The sequence below is a fragment of the Accipiter gentilis genome, chromosome 29, assembly GCF_929443795.1.
Source record: "Accipiter gentilis chromosome 29, bAccGen1.1, whole genome shotgun sequence".
NCBI classification, from domain to species: Eukaryota; Metazoa; Chordata; class Aves; order Accipitriformes; family Accipitridae; genus Astur; species Astur gentilis.
The window spans coordinates 17,366,516-17,389,069 of NC_064908.1; the positions used below are offsets into that span (position 1 = coordinate 17,366,516).

Genomic DNA, 22,554 nt, shown 5'->3' on the forward strand with positions numbered 1-22,554 from the left:
TGCGACCTGACAAGCGTCTCCGCCGGGCAGGGCAGGCTGGGGAGAAAGGGCTTTTGTTTGGCTGGGGCTTGTCGGACCCCCACCCTGGGTAGGGAGAAGGGGAGCACCCCGTGTCTCGGCTGATTTGCAGCGCTTCTTCCAGCTTTTGCATCAAAGCTCTTGTCTCCTTCCATCGGCTTCAGCCCCGAGGTGCCTCCAGCCGGAGTGATGGCTGGTGGAGCTGCCTGGAAGGTGCCCGGTGCCTGCAGGAAAGGGGCATCGCTGAGCCGGGTACAAGCTAACCCCGCTCAGCATCTCCTCCATCCCCTCCCTGGCTGCTTGCCCTTTTCCCTGACCGAAGATCAAGCTGCTGAAGCTGCTTGCACCGCTGCCTGCGCCAAAGCTGGCCCCGTGGTGCCTCCTCTACATCTGCGGTGTAGGGACCCCACGAGCATCGCAGGGTGCTCACTGAACGGTAATGCACATGCGTGACACGTGCGTGAAGGCAGTGGTGCACCCCAGTCCAGGGATGGCCTTTCATTTCTTATTTTACTAGCTCAGCACATGTTCGTTGTGAAAATCCACCGTGGCTGCCTGATCTTCAAGGCTGGGGACATAATGAATGATTTCTCTGCGCAGCTCTGGGTGTAGCCCCATGACTTTGGTAGCAAAAGAAGTTGCGTCTGACTCCCAGCCCACCTGAGCAGGACTGGCCACGGAAGTTTTGGGGGTCAGGGCAGAAGCGGGGCTGCCGGTGGGATGTCTGACCGTGTCATGTCTCCTGCCCCCCCAGGTTCGCAAAGCTCTTGCTCCGTCTCCCAGCCCTCCGGTCCATTGGCCTGAAATGCCTGGAGCACCTCTTCTTCTTCAAGCTAATAGGCGACACACCAATCGACACCTTCTTGATGGAAATGCTGGAAGCGCCCCATCAAATGACTTAGAGAACTGCTGCTGGGTCAGTCCCTCGCCCGGCCGGGGTCTCGCGGGACCCCTTCCTCTGCTTTTCCTCCGCCGCTGCCCCAGCCCATCCCTCCCTCCTCTTCCCAGCGCTGGAGGCACCGTCTGATCCGGGGCGACCCCCTGCCGTCCTCGCCTCCTCGTCGCCTTCACCCTTGTCCGTTTGCTGTCACTGCTGCATCTCAAGACCTGCCTCGCTGGTTCCCTGCGCTAGATGTAGAGAAGTGGGAGCGGAGAGAGCTTGCCACCCACTGCCCTGGCTCGCACCTCTGCCCCGGCCCCCGCTGTGCCATGAGTTTCGGGGTGAGCCGCTGGCCGGGTTTGGCATCACCCCGCGTGTATGCCACGGCCGACGGTGTTTCCCGTGGGGCAGGAGCGGGGACAGGGACGGTCCCAGCCCTTGGGGCAGTGGGGTTTGGACAAGTCGAGGGGAGTGGTTGAACTCGCCGGATTGCAGCTGGCTGTTTTCAGAGGATGGAGTTTTTGAAAAAGAGAAGAAAAGAAAAACAAAACAAAAAAAAAAAAAAAAAAAAAGAATTCTATTTTTGGTTTCTAACTATTATTAGTAGTCTCGGTAGTTACTTCACGGAGGGAGAGGCGGGCTGGAGAGGCGGCCCAGCCCGTGCCCCGTGAATGAGTCACCCGTGGCTGCACAGAGCCTTCTCCTTTCAATTAAAAGCAGAGGATTTGGGATTGAGCTGAATCCCACCCCCCAAATAACGAGGTGACTGTTGGCACAGGCAGCCGGGGCACCCTCTCACCCCCTTTGCGGGGGGTCCCGCGGGCGGCAGCACCTGAAAAAATCCCCTTTTGCCGTCCCAGAGGGCAGCCGGGCATCGCTGCTCTTCCCAAAGATGCTTCTGTGCTCACTCTGGAGCTGCCCACGCAGACACGAGCCGGCTGGAGCACTTGCTTTAAGGCTGCCAGGGACTCACCATCGCCCTTCCCCAGCTCCCAGGGTCTTACTGGGACCCCCTGCCCTCACCACTCTGCCCAGCATCCCGGCACGGCCCCACTCGCGAGGCTCGGTCCGGCCCGTCCTGCCAGACCCACGCTTTATTTCAAGGGCTGTTGCGTTGGAGCGGCAGGAGCTGGCGTGTCCGCAATGGCTCCTTGATTATTTTTTTTTTTTTGGTCCTGACCTGGTTTAGTGAGGTTGAAGGGGCATTTCCAGCTGATGGGGTGGGCTTGACAAAAACACCCCCTCCGTGCCCACATTCCGGGTCCGTAGCAGCCCCGGGCACCAGCCGGCATTTCCCTTGGGCTTCGCCTCGCACAAGCCCTCGCCTCGCACCGGGGGTTTCGGCTCGCCCAGGAGCCTGCTCCTGTTGATTCAGCAGCTGCCGTGCAAAAACACTGCGAGGCAACAATTAGTGGGAGTGCTTGGCCAGGTTGGTAATTGTGGCTGTTAATTAGTGGTGAAGCAAGAACAGGGCTCCCCCTCCCCTCAATCTCTGCCGTGGGGGAGGGATGCGGGGGCTGAGAGGTCCCGGCTGGGTGGGGGACGTGGCAGCGTGCCCATCGGGGCTGCTGAGAGCATCAAAAGCACCTCGGCTTTTGCACGGTCCTTTCCTTGAGTCTTGGCGTGACAGGAGGGAGATGGACAGGTTTTTGGGGAATAGGGACACTGTCCCAGGAACGTGCCCACACCCCACGGGATGGGATTTCCTGGGGAGCGCGTGGGGAGAGGAGGTCAGCCAGGGAGCGTTTCCCCTTCGCCTCCCCATTTCACCCTCATCAGGTGTCTCCAGAGCCCTGCTGAAAAAAATGAGTTAGAGAAAAAAAAAGCAGAGCGAGCGGCGAGGGATGTTGGGGAGGGTTTTTTTCCCCTTTGGCAGGACGGACTGTCCCGAACACACCATGGGGCGGGTGCTCGGAGCCAAGAACGAGGTGCCTGCGGTTGCCCTGGGGCCAAGGGCTTCCCCACCGCTTTCATGTCTTCTGTGCTTTAAAACGGCAAAGTATTAGGTCCCAGAGGTATTTCTCTTGCTCCCCGTGGGTTGTAGCTGGCTCTTCAAACATCTCCTTTGTCCCTGGAGGGGGATGGAGCAGTGCCCACCAGCTCCCACCTCTATTTTTGAGGGGACACAGTTGTCACCCGCCTGTCGTCATCCTGCCTGGCAGCTCGAGTCCCCGGCTCCATCCCCTGCAGTTAACCAGGCCATCTCATTGCTAAATAAATACTCAGGATTTCAGGTCATAACTTTCCCTTAGGCTGGCCTGAAGTGGCAAATCCACAGAGGCAGGGAAAGTGTTTTGGCTGTGTTTCTCCAGCAGCCTGCATGCCGCCGAAAATATTATTAAACAGCTTCACCCTGCAAGAATTTGCCAAGAAAACTAGGCAAGAGAAATGAAATATGTAAAGGGTGCCAGTAAACACGAGCAGGCTGTTCCTTGCCAGCGTAAGGCTGGCGCAGCCCCACGGGGGGCTTGCAGGGAGGTGTTTGCTCCCAGCCAGCCGGCACGGAGCTCGGCACGGAGCTCGGCACGGAGCCAAACCAGCCCCAGGGCAGCCGGCAGCCCCCAGCCCGGCTCTTGCCGGTGGAAAGAAGCCTGGAGCTTGCTTGCCGGAGAGGATGAGGGTGCTTTGTGAAAGAGTCGGTGGAAGTTGCACTAGAATAAACCCGCTGTCCTCTTCCGTTGGGTGGAATCGCGTCTTTCCTGATTGATGGTTTGGAAGGGGCTGCTTGGTGCTGGGTGCTGAGCTGTGGTGGTTTGCAAGGCTGCGGTCTGGCCGGCTGCAGTCCTGGGCACTGCTGGGCTGCAGAGCGGGAGATCCCATCCCATCCCATCCCATCCCATCCCATCCCATCCCATCCCATGCCATGCCACACCCTACCATCCCATGCCATGCCATGCCCTACCATCCCATCCCATCCCATCCCATCCCATGCCACACCCTACCATCCCATCCCATCCCATCCCATCCCCTCCTATCCCATCCCCTCCCATCCCAGTTAGCATTTAACCCACTAAAAAATAAAATGCCACAAGCGAGGGGGTGTTCTCAGCAAGTAGCGTGGTGCAAAAGGGAAGGCTCTGCGGGCTAGGGGCTCTCGGTCAGGACGCGTGTCTCCGTGCCTCAGTTTCCCTGCTGGAGCAGCGCACAGCCTCAGTTTGTGCCCCTGGCTGAGGAGGGTTTTGGGGAAAGGCTGAGCATTGTCCTGGGCTTTCTGTTTTGGGCAGGTGTCGAGGGAGCCCCCACGTTGCTGTAACTCAGCATGGCTCTGTTGCTTTTGGTGAAGCTCTTCTGACTCCCCCCGGCAGCCACACCGGGCATTTTGGGTTGCCAGTGGGTCGTGAACGTGTGTGATCAACCCCCAGAGCCTGGACCCCAGCCCACCCCGGCACATCCCCCTCCAACATCACCAGCCCAGCCCTCCCTAGCAGAAGGAAAAGCTTTTGTGCGTCCGGTAACATCTGCCACAGCAGCCTTAAAGCAATGTGCTTTTGCATGAGTTTGAGTCTTTCATTTGTATTCTTTTTCACTTTAGGCTTTTTTTTTTTTTTTTTTTTTTTTTTGGCCTCATCATAATAATTATAAATATACTACATGCTTGTTTGAAGAGGTGATACATGGGTAAAAGAAAAAAAAAAGAGGCACATTATTCACTAGAGAGGTAGAAATTTCATTTAACCAGATCTTAATACTCTTGCAAAAATCTGGTTTGATTAGGGTGATCTATTTTTTAATATTTTTTTTTTTTAAATTCCTTTTTGTTGGTGGGACAATCTTTAATTTTCTAAAGATAGCACAAACATCAGCTTTTCAGCCACCCACCTGCCACCCTGGATGTTCCTCACTGCCTTCTTGCGTGTGCGCGTTTCAACCAAGCCCTAACCCAAACCCGAGCCGAATCCAGCACGCCCGTGGACCACCCCGGGAGGATGCTGAACCTTCCTGAGCATCCACCCTCACCGAAGGGCTGAGCATCGCTGCCGGCTGGGACCCGAGGAGTGGAATTAGGGGCAAAACACCTCCATCTCCCCAGCACCCATGGGTGTAGGAAGCCCACACCAACCCCCCCCGAGCTCACCGGCAGCTTCTCCGCACTTTGGACCCGGCGGTCCCCCCACCCGCCCCGTCCTCGTGTGGCTGGCTGGGCGGGGGTCCTGGTGGTAAAAAGGGTTGAAGATGGTGGGACCGTGGCTCAAGAGCTGATGCTGTCCCCATCAGTGACGAGCGTGCATGATCTGGTTTAAGTTGATACATATGTGCGTGTGTATACATGTATGTACTGTAGATATATACACTGTATAAATAGCCTCACTCACATATACATATATTATAACCGTAGCAATTACAGACTTTTTGTGGGTTTTTTGTTTTAAGTCGATTCTTTTTTCCTATTTTTTTTCTTGCTTTTTTTTTTTTTTTTCTGCTTCATGTAAGCGAGTACATTGTATCTGAAGCCCTTTCCGAATTGGCAGATGCCAAATCTGGATCTTTATTCCTCGAGACAAAGGAACTGCATCTATTTTAAGATGCTTTTTTGTTTTGTTTTTTTGTTTGTTTGTTTGTTTTTTTGTTTTTCTTTTGAGCAGCAGGTGGTTTTGAGTAAAAATAGCTTTAGCAATTCCCAATACTTAGTGATGGATGCCTTGGCTATGGGATGCATAGATAAAAAATAAAATACATTAAAATTTAGAATGACAAAAAAAAAAGAGAAAAGATAAGGAAAAATATCTAAAGCATCAATAAAGTTAAAATCTATTTTTGTACAAATGTAATTTTATCCCTTACGTATTCTTGGATATTTTCTTTCTGGATTGTTTTGTTTCTTCTACAGAGATTGTTATAAACTCTCTCTATTTTTTCTCTCTTTCTCTCTCTCTCTTTCTCTCTGTAAGCATTCAGCCACAGGGACAGGGATCTGGAGAAGAGGGAGAAACTTTTGACCGTGTTTTAAAGGCTTTATATGAAATCTCTTTTGAAATCATTTTTTTGAATGAACTTTTTATTTTTTCCCCCACTTCCAAAATCTTTTTCGGGGGGGGTGGGGGGAGGGGGCAGGCTGGTCTGGGGGTGTCTTTTGTCACATATATCCGGCGTTCCCGCAGGTCTGTTTTACTGTGAAATCACTACCGTATATTATTATTCACTTAAAAAAAAAAAAAAAGAAAAAAAGAAAAAAAAAAAGAATTGCTGCTGGAAACGCCAGTATTTTGATGAACAATTGTATTAGAATTGTGAAAAAAAAAAAAAAAAGAAAAAAGAAAAAAAGAAAAAGAAAAAAGGAGAAAAAAAAAAAAAGAAAATATATGAGCATTTTAAAATATAACCCAGTCCAAGTCCTATTTTGTTCTTCACCGGTGTGTCCTGAGTTATTCCATCAGGTCCCTCCACGGGGGGGGCTGTCCCCACTGGGGAGGTCCCCATCGCCCCAGAGGGTCCCCGTTCCCAGCGGACCGTCCCTCCTGCTCACTGCGAGGCCGAGTCAGGATAAATCCAACCTGGTAGTAAGTAAGGAGCAACGGCAGAACCGTAGGGGGACCCCCAAGACTCAGCGAAGATGGTTTTTTTCCTTCCCCTCAGGAATTTTCCTTGAATGAATTTCAGATCCCTTGGACATCTCCAGCTGCACCCTGCTGGGGACACCACCGCCCCGCCATGTCCCCCTCCTCCTTGCCTTGCAGCGAACACAAGACAAGTGGCCACCGTGGCCACCGTGGCCACCGGGATGCCCACCGTGGCCAGACCCCCCGGCGGGCCGTGCCGGCGTTTCCCCGTGTGGGTGGCAGTGGGGTGAGCGAGGCGGGGGACAGTCCCCGGCAAATCTCTGACCCAGGGGCACGTCCCGAGAGCGTGGGAACCACAGAATTTGGGCAGCACCCCCAGCCTGGTGGTGGGGGTGGATTGAGGAGCTCCAGCGGATGGATGCGTGGGGACGGCGGGCTTTTTTTCCCAGTCCCCATCCCTCCCGGAGTGACATCGGTGCCTGCGGAGCGGGAACGGGAGCCGTTAGCACTGGCCTTAGCTTAACCTGGATTTGTTGCCAGGTACAAACAAGATTGAACTTGCTCTTGGGTTTACAGCGGAGATAAATCCTCCCCCGACGGCTGCAAAGCCGGTCAAATAGAGAAGGAAAATAAGAGTTTCAATTTGGTTAGTGACGATCCGTGTGTTTCTAACTTGGCCGCAATATTTTTTCATTTGGGAAGCCCTGGGAGGTGGCTTGCGGAGGGCAGGGGAAGGGGTGCGGGGGATTATCCGCCTCGGCAGCAACCTGCTGCTCCCCAGTGGGGGGGCGATGCCCACTGCCACCCCCCCCCCCCCCTTTGTCACCTCTTTGGGAGACCCCAGGGACGCGGGAGCACCCGCCCGGCCGCACTCACGCATCTGATGGTTCCTTTTGCAGAGGGTGGTTATGTGTCTTGTTAACCTCCAAGAAGCAGTTTGCGTTTAGAGAGCAAATATTTACCTCCTTTCCTGAGGGGTTTTTTTTCCCCATCTCCCAGGGTGGAGGGAGCCGGGATCCGTGGGGCAGCGCTCGCCGGGATGCTCGCCCTCACGCCATGGGCCGGCTGAATTTCTGCTGCCCGCTGGCTCGAAAACCCCTTTGCTTTGAAAATCAGGTTTGTTTCTCTATTTAAAAGTGCTAATAACAGAAAGAAAAGCAAAGCCAAGCTGGCCACTGATTTTTATAATTTTTTTTTTGTCTTGTGGGCGATTGCTGCTGTGTTTGCTGCTGCTCCCCGGGAAGGTGGGGGGCTTTCCCAGACCCCCAAACCTGGCTCTGGGGAAGGGTTCTGCTTCCCCTCCTCTGCTGCCGGGAAGGGAGGAGGAGGAGGTTTGTACCCTGGCCAAGTCGTTGCTGTTTCTCCAGCTTCTGTAGGGATCAAAGAGCCTGTTTTGACTCCCCTCCTGATTCCTTGATAACAGAAGATGGTTGTAATGCAATTAAATACCTCACACATGCAATGGCTTGGGGCTTTTGTTGTGTCTCGGGGCTGGGTGTGCGCAGGATTCACCCTTGCCCTGTGAGCAGCATGGAGACATGGAGCTCAGGGATGGCGCACGCACAAATGATTTCTCAGGAGCCTCCTAATACCAAATTTCCTTAAACCCTGAGCTCTTGGAGGCATGGGATCAGGAAGGCACTTCAGCTTTCCCTGCAAAATGCCATTCCTGGTCCTCCGGGTGCCTGGGGGGATGAAGAGTGGAAGATGCTCTGTCGGGGGTGCAGAGCACGCTCGGGGTGCTCGCTCTTGGAAACGCATCTCGCTTGGTGGCACCAGGCTGGCCGCTTAATTTCTGTGCATCCCCAGTGTTGACAGAGATGGAGTGAGGTGTCAGCAGACTGTTTTGAAATCCTTAAGAGAAGGCCTGTGATCCGGGACCTCGCCGGGCCTTAGTTTTGCAGCAAGGAGGGGCTCTACAAATAAATACAGACAGATGAGCTCTTTCACTGGTAATTTGTCACTTCATAATTGCCAAAGAAAGGCAGGTTAGTTTTCTCCTCCTGACCTCTCTCAAGTAGCCTTTTCACCCCAGCTGGCCCCGGGGCCGGGGTCGGGGTCCCACCGTGCCCCCACGGGGCAGCCTTCCCCCCCGCGCCGGGGCCGCAAAGGGCACCTTGGCTTTCCGCATCTCATTTTCCAAGCGACGTTTCCACGGATCTCCCCGTGGCATCAAAAACCCCGTAGAGACGCCCACCCCTAGGCGTGCCTCCGCCGCCTCACCCACGTGTGGGTGAAAACGGGACCAGATGGGACATCAGCTTGGAGAACGCGGTTTTCAGGGTCAGTCCCTGGTCCAAACAAAATTTGGGGCTCCAAGCAGTGAGGACCCAGCTGATCGCCCTCCCTCGCCCCAGCGCTCCCCTCTCCATCCCCAGCTCCCCAGGGCGGTGTGTGGGAGTTCTGCTCCAAGGTGGTTTTTTTTCCCTGGTGGGACTTTGGGATGGAGACACCACCCCCCCAGGGTGGTTCTTCTGGATGACGGTACGCCCAGGGCAGGGGGGGTTGGATTTAAAGAAGTCTGTGGGCCAGCAGCTCCCAGGAACGGGGCTAAATCCCTGCCCCGGGGTGGGTGAGGAGGGGGGACAGTGCCTCGGGCAGCCCCTGGGGTCCGGCCTGGCCCGTCCGAACAAAAAAAAAAAGAACAAAGTGCTGCTGCCACCTCCCGACCGCAGCGAGCCCTGTCCGGGCGGGAGGAGCGGAGCGGGATGCCCGGGATGCCCGGGATGGATGCCCGCTCCCCCTGCCCGGGATGCCCGCTCCCCCTGGCCGGTGTTTTCACTCCCCCTGCACCGATCCAATTCCCACTGTCCGGAGTAGCCCCGGGACTGGAATGAAACAGCCCTTGGGAAAAAGAAAAAAAAAAAAAAAAGAAGAAGAAGAAAAAAAGGCGTTTTGGTTTATCACTCGCTTTTGACAGCCTCCTGGAAAGCTGTGAAGTTTGTGAAGAGAAGTTCTGCCTCCCTCTCATGCTCCCCTGGTGCTGTGCATGGACCTCAGGACTTTCTGAGCCCATCCGCTCAGCCGCTTTCTGTCCCCGAAAGATGCTTCGCTGTCGGTCGCCTTCATTTCTTTCCCTCCTCCTTGCCCTGACTCTGAAATTTCTGTTCTGACTCTGAAATCTCTTGCTGTGGCAAGTTGCGCAGATCAACAGCCCACTGCCTAAACCACTGTATCTTAAGCATTTTAACTCATTTTTCCTTCAAAGAATATAAGCGCTCGCTTTCTCCTTGCAGTATGACAAAGGGTTAACAAATTGCTTAAAGCAAAGCATTGCCTAAAATGAGTATCTTTCATTTCCAAAGAGCCTGAGATCCCAAGGCACAGGCGAGAAATACTAGCCACAAAAATTTTGCATCTCTCTCCCTTACAACACTGGCAGTGAAACCTTGTTTGGCTTTATATGCAAGATTTTCCATACCGTGCTCCAACGCAACTCAATTCCACTAAGCCCACATCTTGTTTTTCTACTGACAAAGTGAGGTATGATTCTTGGCTCAGTGATTTTCTGCTGTGGAAGACTAAATGAAAAGATGCTTTTAAAGCTCATTCACTCAACACTCAACCCAAAACCCAGGGGGAGGGTCAAATGGAAATTCGCTAAAGTTATCAGACGGGCTCTCTGCTGTATTTCTTTTATGGTGGGTATTAGGCTGAAGAAAATTGAATGAAGACACAAGTGTTTGCTAGGGTACTGTTAAAGGTAGAACAGCCTGATGAGTAAACCAGCCAAGTAATTTAATTTATTTTCTTATAAAAAGCTTGTGTTTGAGTCATTGTGATTCCTGAGGACTCAGCTCTTGGTGTTCATTTTGTCTGGACCTTTTAATTTATAACATAAAAGCATCCTACCTTGTAATAAGGGCAGCCACATCCTTCACCGTGGCAGGGGCTGCCTTGTGTGGGTTTACCACAGCGCTGGAGCGAGCCGGGGAGGGAGACGAGGGGAGGGAAGGGGAATCGCCTGGGTCAAGGTATGCCAGCGAGCCAGGAGCGGAGCGGGAATGGTGCTCCCACCCACCGCAGCCTCCCACCATCCTCCCGCTTTGCTGCTTGTGAACTTTGCAGGCTGGAGCCTGTTCCTGGGGCTCCCTGCCCCTTTCTGCCCCGCTCAAGGGGTTGCTTTCTGCTTGTGGTGGTGGGAAAGGAGTAGGGGTATGGCACTGCCACCGTCATAGGAGGGTGGTGGGACCCTCAGGACACTGTGCCACCAGGAGGGGCTGGAGGAGACGGAGGGCTTCATCTCGATGGCAGGGAAGGTGGTCTCCAATGCCCTGGTAGAGCCTCGGAGGGGGTTACGCCGTACGCTGCAGACAGAGGAAGCCTTTGCCGCTGCAGCGTCCCACCAGCCCAGCATGAGGGAAAAATCCTTCGTCATCCCTGGACTGGCAATCAAATGGACTCTGACCACGATGCGCCACAGGATGAGCAGGGAGGGATGGCACTGCCCCTCCACCGGGTCTCTTCTCCCCAGCAGTTACTACCCAGGGCCCGTCATCCCTGCCCCATCCTCCTGCTCCATCCCTGCCCCATCCTTGCTCCATCCTTGCCTCATCCCTGCCCCATCCCTGCTCCATCCCCCTGCTCTATCCCTACGCCATCCCTGCCGCATCCTTGCTCCGTCCCTGCCTCTTCCCTGCTCCATCCCTGCCTCTTGCCTGCTCCATCCCTGCCTCTTCCCTGCTCCATCCCTGCCTCATCCTTGCTCCATCCCTGCCTCTTCCCTGCTCCATCCCTGCCTCTTCCCTGCTCCATCCCTGCCCACACACTGCTGGTGAGCGAGGAGGCTGAGCGGGGACAGGTTGGGAGGGCTGCTCCTGTGTGTCCTTAGCCATCAACATCTGCCTCCCCTCCCAGCTTGCTGCCTGAGCAGACACATCAGGACGTGGGTTCCTGGGCGATCCGAAGACATTACCTAATCCTCTGAAACCGGATCCTCCCGTCAGACTCCGGTTGGATGAGAAAAGCTTGCTCTGGCCTGTCTGTTCCTGCTCCAAAAATGTTTCCCTCCTTATGGCAAAGAACCTGCTGTGCACAATTTCCTGCTATCTGGAGGGTGGAGGTGGGTCCCCCAAGACCCCATGGATTAACCCCTGCCTGGAAGGATCTGGTCCTCATGTGCTGATAAATCTTGTTGTTTCTTTTTAGGGGCCCACTGTCTCTGCCATCTTTCTCTGCTGGGAATTCCCACCTCTCCTGCCCCAGGCTCTCTGCCTTGCCCCTTGGAAGAGGCTCATTGACAGGAGATTCCTTCAAGCACCTCAAAAGCGCTCACCACGAGTTTCAGGCTCTGCGTTACAAAGCCGGTGCAGCTCAGTTCAGCCAGTTTTTAGCTCTGACCTTACCCAGCACCGTGTCCCCAAGAACAAACCAGAGTGTTCTGGTGACAGCAGACAGAGCGGGGTGGATCTCAGGGGCCAATTTGTGGTAGCGAGCAAGGGATGAGCCGCATGAAACACTCCCCATGTGTAGAGCCATTTGCACCATCCAGCTAGCTGTGGATTCACTGGTGTCTCATACAGGATGCTCCCACACAATAAAAAATTTGTAGTGGTGTAAGTGAGAGGGTGAAATAAGGCCCACTGCCCAGTGCTGCTTCTGGCGTGTGTCCCTCCCGTGTCGCTTGGTCCCTGCAGGGACTGTGGCAGGAGAAGGGCTGGCTGGGATTTAGGAAAGGCCCCTGGATGCCTTGCGGGGGGGGGGGGGGGGTACACAGCCCATTTCAGCATCCTTGTTGGGTGCTGGGGGCTCTCTGAGCATTTCAGCCTGCTGACAAGAGGGAGGAAGGCCGGCAGGAGAGACAATTTGTGGCTAGCTATTTGCTGTTGTCACTCCAACCATTTTACCTTAAGAGGCAATAAAGATGAAAGCCAATAATAAGCACCCAGCCATCATTTGGGGGGGAAAGGCTATAATTTACCCTGCCAGGGCTGCAGGGAGTCTATCTGAGACTGGTGTTATTGACAGGAAGTCTATATGGTTTGTTTCTTACAGTACTTACGTGTGCTCAGAGCAATTGAGGGTGACATTTTTAAAATCTAAAAATATACAGCCAGTAGCAAACTTCCAGCAGCATGGAAGGAAGGAGAAGGATTTATTCCCAGAACATTTTGAACTCTAAGAAAAGTACATTTGTAGAAAAGGTTTTAAAGGGGTCACAGGAGGGGAGCAGTCCCCGGGCTGCTGCTGGCCGGGGGTGTTGCTGGGGCTGTTGGGTTTGGACCGCTGATGCTTTGCTGAGGGACCTTGTCCAGCGTGTGCCTGTCACACCGTCAGGAGGATGTAAATCAGGAACGACACCGGTGAAGTCAGGGGAGTTACGGACAGCTCAAACAAAGGAATCGGGTGTTTTTGTGCAGCCCCGGGGTTGTAACCGCTAAACCCGGCTGTGCCTCTTCAGAGAGCCCTGGGTTGGGTTTCTGTGCTGCTGAGGAGGATCATCCTCCAGGCAGGTAGCGTTGCTGTGTGTGAGCAGAGCACACAGCTAATCCTGCTCCGCAGCTCGCGCCTGCCGCAGTTCTGTAGCGTTTGCTGGACCAGGTCAGGTCCAGGACGAACCCGGCCGCGGTGGGAGCGAACACGTCCCCTTTGATCTGGTCCAGAGGGCAGGGCTATCGTACGGTCTCTGTGTCATCCCAGTTAAACACAGCAAAAATGAGGTTTTTAACCTCAAAGGAAAATGATTTGGATTCTCGTTTTCTTCCGCTCAAAATAAGCAGTAACCTTGCTGACAGCAACACTTCCCTCAGGAGTATGAGGGCTTGATCCTATGAATCTGGGGAACACAGTGATTAAGACCTGTTGTAGCTTTTTTCACAAGGAGCTTCAAATCCTTCCTTCTCTTCAAGCCATCGTCTTGTGGGGGAGGGAGGAGGTGGTTTCAGGAAACACAACGAATGACTAATCTCTCTCCTGCCTCTGCCAAGGGAGAACAACCAGCCACACGAGCATCCCTGCTGCTTGCGAGAGCTCTGGGATGTCAGCAGGGTTATGATTTATGGCAATCAATCCATCATCCTTATTTATAGCAGCAGCCCTATGTGAGATTTCACACATCAAGATTGGCTTGTTCCATGGCCTTGCTCCTGCCAAAATTGTCTCTGGGCCTCCCGACCTTCCTGGGGGGCTTTGCTGTGCCCCTGCCATGCCCTTGTTGGGGAGGTGCTGTTCCTACCCCATTCCTACCCACTTTTTTCCTCCTTATTGCCTCTATCATTAGAGCACTTTGTCACAGCCAGAGTTTTTCAGGCCAGTGGAAAGAGGATGAGGAATGCTGAGATAGGAGGGGAGACGGTCGCTTCTGCCCTACAGCACTGGCAGAAACAGAGGGCTCTCCTTCCTGGCAAGAGCGTGAGCTGCATGTTTCTTTGCTAAAAATGCGATCTTCACCTCTGTGAAACATCCATCTTGACTATTCTTGCTTGCCAACTGTTGTTGTTTGGGCCCTTTTCCATCCTGCTGGTATTTTTGCTTGTTTGTCCTGCTGCTCCGGGACGTCTCAGTGTTCGCTGGTCCATGTGGGCTGCTGCTGGTTTCAGGACCTCAGGATCTCCCAGTCATCCGGGAAAGTCGGTTTTTCTCTGGAAGGTAATGGGGGCTTCGAATCCACTTTGCAGCAGAAGGCTTGAAAACTACAACTCGAATACAGTCCTGGAGGTTCAGAAAACATGTGGCGAATAAAAGGAATGAACATATAGGAATGAGCCTGTAAACCCCCTGAGCCTGTGACAGCCGAAAGGAGCAGGGGTCTTGCAGTCATCTGGGGATCGCTATTATGTTTTCTCTCCGATTAGCTGGGAATGGGCACCCGGGAAACCCTTTTTCCTGTTGTAACACATGGTGACAGTGAGAGAAAGTGTTGCAGCCTCTGTTTAAACGTGAACCTGCTCCCAGTGGTTCAGTCAGCCCCGTTTCTGCGCCGTGATGAATGGAGCCCTGGGACGTGATGCCTGTAACAGCCAAATCACTTACCTTGAAAATGCAAACCTTATGGAAAGCGAATCAATAATTTCTGGAGCCTGGGTTTTGCTGACATGCGGCCCGAGCCTGCAGGAAATAAACCCTTTGTTAATCTTTCTCGAGAGGCACGCAGTCTCCTATAAAAAGCTTCTGAAGTAAGTAACTAATTACAGCCTGCACGAGGCTCCAGTCTGTCACCCCCGACAGCTCTGTGGGAGAAGGGGCTGCGGCGCTGCTGGCCTGGATGATGGACGAGTGTGCATGAGCTCTTGGCTTCGCTCTGAAAGAGGAAGAATTAATGGGCAAATAAATTACAAATCAATTATTAAACCTTAGCGGCGCACAGGGCCCCGTTCAGGCTGGGTATCAAATATACATTTCTAATTAACTCAACAACTCTTGTCTAATGTGCACTGGATGCTACCTACTGCTAGAAATACGCATTTTTGTCACGCACTCTAAATGGAGTCTTTTATTTCTCTCTTCTTGCCTACCGAGGCGGTTCAGGCCACGGGTCTGTAAGGAACACTTTTTATGCATAGACAGCACCGAGACACCTCCAGCTTCACACTGAGACTCAGGACGGCCCTGGGCAAGCTGCGTGAGCTGCAATACAGTAAGGAACAAATCTGACACGTACAAAGTGCTCAATGTGCCGTGGGGTCTTGCTCGCTTTCCCTGAGCCCCAAATCCCCGATTAAGAGGGAAGCCACGGTACTTGCTCCCTTCCTTGCTTACCTGGGACTGTCTGTCGGCACTTGGAGGTATTGCCACGAAAATAACCGCTGCCCCATACCTGCCTGCAATGTCTAGACAGATCCCAGGCCAGAAGTTTTTCCTGGAGCACTAAGAAAATAAAAGGGCATGGCAGATGCACTTACATGCCCACCTCTGCTATCCTTGGATGAATCGTGTGCTCGAGTTATCAGCATGTTTCCAGATTCAGCACCACTGCTCCTGGGTGAGAAACCCCTTAGGGAACTGGCTGCCACTAGGGTGTGGATGGAGAGTGATTTTTTACAGGGTTCAGCATGGAACGAACGCCAGAATCACTGTAGCACCAGGCCCCTTGAAGGAGCTAAACCTTTGAGACACTCATGCTCCATACCACGGCAATATTTCTGCCGCTCACTAATCAATTATAATCCTTAGACAAGCTCCCATATGGTGCCTTTATAAATCACTCTCTCCAGTTATCAAGCCTGTCTTATTTGCCTGACATGAGCTATAAGGAGGGTGGTTTTTAGGCTAATGTTGACTCAAGCGCACAGAATGTGATTTATTTATAGAGTGTTATAGAAGTGTTTTAAAAGTCAAAATCCGGGTCCTAAAGAGCTAAAAAGGCTGAAGACTAATTCTGCAGCCTCAGCCTGAGCATCTCCATAATAAGCCCTGGTTCAGAGAGCTGGCCCATAAACACATGCCCTCTGTCACAGCACAGGGAGGTGTGGGGGGCTCAGGGGCAGACCCTGCTGAAAGGATTCTGGTGGTGGTACCTGCTACATCTGTCCCACCGGAGCATCGCTCCGTCACAGCGCTTGGCCTGCGAGGCAGAGAGACCCTGGGGACAGAGAGGGCACTTGGGCAGTGACCTGAAGGTCGAGGGCTTGGTGGAAGAGCTGGGCAGAGAGCCAGGACAAAGGGTCGGAGGAGAAACTAGAGCAAAGAGAGGAGCCCTTTGCCTCCCCACCTGAGTAGGAAACGGCACAAGGTCTTTGCAGCCCAGATCCTGAGCCCAGAGGGAGAAAACCAGGGGGGGATGGCAACACCAAGTGCCCTTGTCATGGGCAAGCCAGAGTAAAGGACAGCCCGGAGTGGCTCTGGATGCTGTGGGGTTCGTCTATCAGCCAGACCTGAGCTTTTCCCTGCCTCGGTTCCCTCACACAGACACACTTGCTCCCCCCAGTGCTCTGTTCCCCGGCTCGGCCGGGCGGACAAGTTCCCTGAGCATCCCCTGCCTTTGCATCCACGCATCGCCCCCATCTCCAGGGTTTTACCAATCCCGGGATGTTTCCTCCAGCCACGAGGAAATTCCTTTCTTTCCAGGCCCCCTACTTCTCTGCAAAACCACTTTTTCAGTTCAGGAATCCTTCTTTCTGGCCTCGTCTTCTCTCCAGAAATGTAAGTCCCCATTTTTTTTCCTGATCTAAATAGTCTATTTGCAGGAGCACAATGTGTGATTAGCCTCCTAATCAGTGGTTCTGTCTCTTGGCTCTTTATTAGTTGGAGCATTCAGGAAATTCCACTTTCTTCTCTCAAAATTTACAACCAGCCTGCACTGGTTGCAGATTGTGCATAGCAGGCTTCTGGTTGAGAGCTCAAAAGTTCTGGTTTGCCATTCACCTCCCCGTAGATACACATCCAATTATCTCCCACCAGTAAGATTTCACAATTTAAGGTGTGTTTTCTTTGCCTGCAACAGCTCTGAACTACACTAATGCTCTCTGCCGAAAGGCCAAACTTTTTGATGCCTTGTGCTGCAGAGTTTAACTCCTCTCCCACAGAGCTTTGGTTCTAGCACCTGTAACGCTGGGGACGGGGGATAGGGTGTGGGCGAAGCTATTTCCACTCCTAACAATGCTGAATAAACAGCATTTTTCTTTTTCCCATGGGAAAAATTCAACCTGAAAGGAAAATCCGTCACATCAACTTGGTGTCATAAGGGAAGGGAACCTCCCCTGGACCTGTTGTGTTTACAAGATTTGCATGATCTGAAGAGGATAAGATTATGGAAACCAGTGTTAGGAACCAGAATAAGAAGTCAGAGCTACGGACAGGTTTCTCGGGAAGTTGTCACTGACCAGCTTTGTCTCCTAGTGTGAACAAGTTAGAGCTTGCACCCATTGCAAAGCAGTTTTGGGGAGGACCGGAGGAAGCCCGTGGCTTGCTAATGTGACGGCGAGTTTACGCGAGAAAGCAAAGCTTTTCAACTTGGGACCTTAGGTTCCCACTGCGATTATCAAGACCAAAAAGACGAAAGCGCTCCCATAACTCTCATTCTCCGCTCTTGCATCGCGCAGATGCAAACCAGCCGCGATGGAACTTTAGCTCGCAAACCGGAGAGGCCCCAGGATTAGGTGGGGAGGCCTCAGCGTGGGCCGGCGGGTGATCCCCCGGGGTTTCGGCTCTGTTACCGGGGCTGGGCCGGGGGGTGTCCGGGTCCCCCCCTCGGGCGGTCTCCGGCGCTGCCGCGTCCCTTCGCGCCCACCAGGTGGCGCCATAGCACCGCGCATCCACCGCCGCCGCGCCCTCCCATTGGCTGCGCCCGCGCGTCGCCTTGGCAACGCGCTGGCAACAAGTCCCTCCCCCTCCATCCCTCAGCCCCTCCCGCCATTTCTGGGGTCTCCCCCCGAACACTCCCGTTCCCCTTCTCGGTTCTCCCCGGTCTCTGCCCCGAGGCGGGGGGGGGGCGGTGGTCAGCAGCGGTGGGGAGGCACCCACGCGTGTCTGTGTGAAGGCGGGACCCGAGCAGGAGGACAGAAGTGGGGGGAAAGGGGGTGAAACTGGGGCCAAACCCAAGTCACGCTGTGACAGAGGGAGGGCTGAGCCCTTTGCTAAAGCTGCCTCTGTGACTCCGCCGCTCCCAGACCCGAATACCAGACGTTTCCTTCTCCCTCTGCCCCTTATTTCTTTCCTTTTTCACCATCCGAACCCCCGAGCTGGTGGGTGTTGCGCGGTGTGCGGACCGAGATGCCCATTCCGAGGGAATTCTGTCACGCGGAATTCTCCACGGGAGAACGCGGTGGCTGTGTCAAAAGTGGACAGGCAGGTCTTGGCGTGGAGCGGGGCAGCGGCCTGTGATAGTAACATCTGGTTGGCCTAGGCTGAGAAGCCAAAGTACAGACTATCTAGAAACTCAAGACAATCTTTTAGAGGCCAAATTTCCTTTTCTTACTCCAGCTCCTCCAGCCAGGTCTCATTCTTGCCCTGGGTGGAGCTAGATTTCTATTCCACCGGGAATGGTAAACTGTGCGCTGAGGGTAGAGAAGGCCCTTCAAACGCTGCCTGTGGGACGAAGCACGAGCCCTCCCAGACCTTGGCTCTGTGCTAATGAGATGTGTTCCCATGCAGATTACATTTAACCCTTTTTGGGCCCGCACTGGGGAGGCACAAAACAACCATCTTGCACCACTAAGCACCCCTACAGCCTACTACCTGTTCTGAGCAGGGAGACGGGATGCGTTGCCCTCACTGTTGTTTCTAAACCAACTCAGCAATAGACCCAGGAGGCTGCAGCTATGGTACCCCCCTCCTCTCCAGCAAAGGCAGAACATCTGGAATGGGTTTGGATGAGCTGTATTTGCACTTCCAACAGGAGGCTGGAAACCACCCCCTCACTATTAGGAGTCTGATACTCTGAAGACACTGGTTATGACTTCATTTTGAGGTCTTTAAGTTGATTCAGAGATGTGTTTGACCCAGACTCTCAACAATTCTTGGCTGGGCTGCATCCCTTCCCACCCCCTCATGCTACTAGTTTGGTGAGCTCTCTAGTCCCTAGGAAGTGCTTGATTCATTTCTGGTAAACTGTACCTGCCTCGTTCCCTAACAACTGTGCCAGGCCCGCTGGTCAAGTCGTGTCATTTTGGTGGTCTCCTGGGGCTGCAGCCCCCTGCGTGCTGCAGGAGAATAGTGCCGAGAGCGCTGTTGCACCCTTTGCTCTGTCAGCTCAAGGGGAAGGTCGTTCCTGCAGCACGGGGCCACCGCCGCTTTCTTACAGCCACTACGAAGCTGCAGGAAAGCACTTGCAGATGGGATTTCTCTGTTGGTTGGGGAGGGAGGCAAGGCTGGTCTGGGCTACCGCAGACGGTGCTCCCTGCCCTCCCCTCCTCGGGGTCGGAGCTCACCCCTCGCCACCTCCTTCTGTGGGCACTGTGGCTTCTCCTCCCATCACGGGGCAGGGAGAGGCATGAGGTGGGGTTAGCACAGCCTGCCCTGCTGGTGGACTTTATCCCTGATCCTCTGGGACCACAGCTTTTCTTGTCCCAGCACGGCAGGGGTTGTGCAGGAAGAAAGAGGCATTTTCAGCAGGGTGTGACTCCTTCTTCCCTTTCCCCAAGGAAAGGGAGCTCGTCGGAGAGAAGGCAGGGTTTCAGGCACCTCCTTTGGAGTTTGTGTTACCCTCCTCCAAGCCAGCTCAGTAAATTACAGCCCTAATTGAAACCATGCCTAGGCTGTGCTTGCCTAAATTGTGGCGTGAGCATTTCTGCTTGTAGTGAGGCTGTTCGCAGCGACAGAGGTGCTCCTCCGGTGTCAGCGTGCAGGGCACTGTCTCTAAAAGTCCATTTGGCACTCCAGCACAATCATAAATTTTTACACTCCATCATACGCGAGGGTCAGTGGGGTCTGGATGCCTGCAGCACTCGGCATCTTTAAAAAACTGATGCAAGTGCCTCATGTGAGGGTCTCTACGTGCAAACTCACCCCCTAAGCTAAAGGTCTATGGGTGGGTGGAAGTACCACCACAAAGGCATTGGAAACCCATAGAAATTGTGGTTTATCGAAGTCCTGAAAGTGGTCAGAAAAGGGCTGGCAAAGGCCAGTTGGGAGTCACCACTTCTATACAGGGCGACAGGTAGGTGAGGAGCCTGATCTGAGTTGTAGGGCTGCAAGAAGTTCTTCATGGCTCTGGGATGTCCCAAATGCAGAGGCAGACTGTGCCCAAGGTATACGTTGATGCTCAGCACCCCTTGCTCAGCTCAGGACCTTTATGGAGTTCCCAGCCTGGTGATGGAAGGGCTGGGCCAGCTCCCAGCAGGACTGGGATGGGATGGGATGGGATGGGAGACCGTGGTCCAGCGTCAGGCCCACAGGCAGCAAGGTCGCTGTGCCCCAGGAGCTGGGGAGCTGCTGGGCTGCTCTGAACGAAGGCTGCGGCTTTCACCGCTCCCCTCCTTTGGCCGGGGAGCTCTCGTTGCCACGTGGCCTTTTCCACTACAGCACCCTCGTCTCCGCCTTGCTTTGCTTCTTGCTCTTTTTCTTTTTTCCTCAGGAAACATCTGGAAGCCGAGTGAGAAACATTAAAAGGGGGGAAAAAAAGAAAAAAAAAAAAAGAAAAGAAAAGAAAAAAAGCAAGGGGGAGGGGATCTTGGGAACACCATATGATTTCACTTTCCTAAGACAACTGCAATTATGCCTTTGAGGCTTTACCAGTCACTGTAGATTCAAACCATGTTGGATGATGTAAGTGGGAAAATATGAAGGACCTACTGGCTGCTTAAAAAAAAAAAAAAAAGAGATCAGTTTCTGGCATTTTATTTAACATTATGAATCAGAAGAAGGGCGCCATCCAGATGGGCTTTTTCTTTATTGCTTTCCTAGCCTTGGTTGTGCCTTGCTGGTCCCTTGGGAGAGGGGGAAATGCCTTCTGTATCTATCCAAATGAACCTCCTCTGTCCTGAGCAGTCTGCTTCTGCCATGAGCCCCGAAATCCCCATGGACAGAACTGGGGCTGGATTGCTCCCAGCCGAGACATGTCCCAGGCTGGGCTCTTCTTGCTCTCACTGACAAGGGACTATTTACTTTTTGGAAGCCCAGCTGGTGAATGGGGTAAGCAGGAGCTGTTGATCCCAGTTTAGCAACCACGAGGACTCCTGTTTTCAAGCAACTTCCAGCTAACCTTGCCTATTTGACCCTGGTTCTTGGGCCAGTTTTGGGAGGTTTGGATGTAGTGTCTCTGTGTGGAGCCTGGAGCCCGGCACTGGGACAGAGCCACTTGAAAGGATAAAGATGTTGCTGTCAGATTTAATGGACTTTCCATTTGAAAAAGCAGGAGGCTGCAGGAGAGCTGGGCTTTCAGCTGACAGGGGTTAAACTGTCATAAAATAGTCATGGGAATAATAAAAAAATTTCCCCCCACCTCAGTTCCCATGGCAAGAAATCAGGTGTGTGAATGGGGAGGGGAAATCCTGTGCCAAAAGAAGTTGCCCAGAGCCACCATTGCTGATGCTGGGGAAGCTGGCAACTGAGCGGAGGTATTAGAAAAATATGCAGGTTGCTCCTTGGCTGTGAATAAAGAAGCAATTTGTGTTTTCCTTTTTTTTTTTTCTTTTAATGAACAGCTCCTGATCCCAGCGGGTCCAATTAAGCAGCTGATGTGAGGACATGTCAGTGACTTGCTTTTGTTAATGAAAGTTTGAGTGATTCGGGGTTTCCTGGAGCAGTAGTTTTGGAGAAAGCCAACCCCAGGCATCGTTCGCAGGGTGGGACTGGGGTGGTTACCCCCATGCAAGGTGCCCATCAGCCTCTGGGGTGGTGTGGGTGTCCCTTCTTCCCACGGGGCAGGGGACAGTGGCAGGGAAATGGCACGGCTTGGGTAGACATCTCTGCATTTAACACCGAGGAGGAAACTGGCGCTGCTGGAGCTTCCACGTAAAAGTCTCTTTTTAAAGATGGGGAGTGTGTGTGTGTTTCCTCATCAGAAATGAGGGCAGAGGAGATTCTCCAGGAGTTTTGGCTGAAGAAAAGGATTATTTCCTAATCTTTTGGCTGCTGAACCTCAGAAAACGGTGCTCAGCTGGAATTTCCTATCTCACCGTTGCTGAAGACAGACACCCTGATTATTTCAGTACAAACCCAGGACTGTTTGAAGGAAAATATCCAATAAAAAAAATTGAGTTTCACCAGTTTGTCAGGAGAAGTAATAAACCCCTAAAATCAAATGCGGAGGAAGCTCTGCCCTGCCTGGGTGGAAACACCGATGTGAGTGAACTCCTGATCACACCAGTGGGACAGAGCGTGGCCTTGCGGGCACAGAACAGGGCAGTGTGTGGCTGTGGCAGCTCCAGAGATGGTCCCCAGCATCCCCATGTCCCAGTCAGGCCTGGGCCAGGCTGCTGGTCTGTGTGGCTGGGGTTTTTGGAGGAGCCCTGAGCAGGGCAGGAGTGATGGGGGATGCTCTATAGCCTCTCTTTATCGCAGATCTCCCATGCTGAAGTGCTCCATGGTTCATGGTGGTGAAACACCCCTGTCTGTGCTGCCTTCCCTTCTCCTTCCTGATGCTGGAGGGATGGAAAAATTCATCCAACTTGAGTAAAACCTCCTCATAGGTCTGCCTTGTCTGCAACCTGCCTGGTGTCTGTCTGTCCTGCCTGGAGACCCCCAGCCTGTGGTGCCTGGGGTCTCCTTGCCTGTCCAGTGCTTCCCCCTCTGTGCCTCCCCCCGGGGCTGGAGTCAGAAACAGCCCATCAGCTCACGTAC

At 53.4% G+C, this 22,554-nt stretch overlaps 2 protein-coding genes across 3 annotated transcripts in view; one reads left to right on the forward strand and one right to left on the reverse strand.

Moving 5' to 3' along the window:
* The window catches only part of RXRA (retinoid X receptor alpha), a 119,775-nt gene extending 113,833 nt beyond the window's left edge, over positions 1-5,942 (forward strand). For both annotated transcript variants that reach the window (XM_049833049.1, XM_049833050.1), the window contains exon 10: positions 773-5,942. In XM_049833049.1, coding sequence (XP_049689006.1) covers positions 773-920 — 148 coding nt within the window. In that variant the 3' untranslated portion in view covers positions 921-5,942. The remainder of the gene's footprint in view (positions 1-772) is intronic.
* The window catches only part of VAV2 (vav guanine nucleotide exchange factor 2), a 462,631-nt gene that overhangs the window by 435,312 nt on the left and 4,765 nt on the right, over positions 1-22,554 (reverse strand). The gene's annotated exons all lie outside the window — the stretch shown is intronic.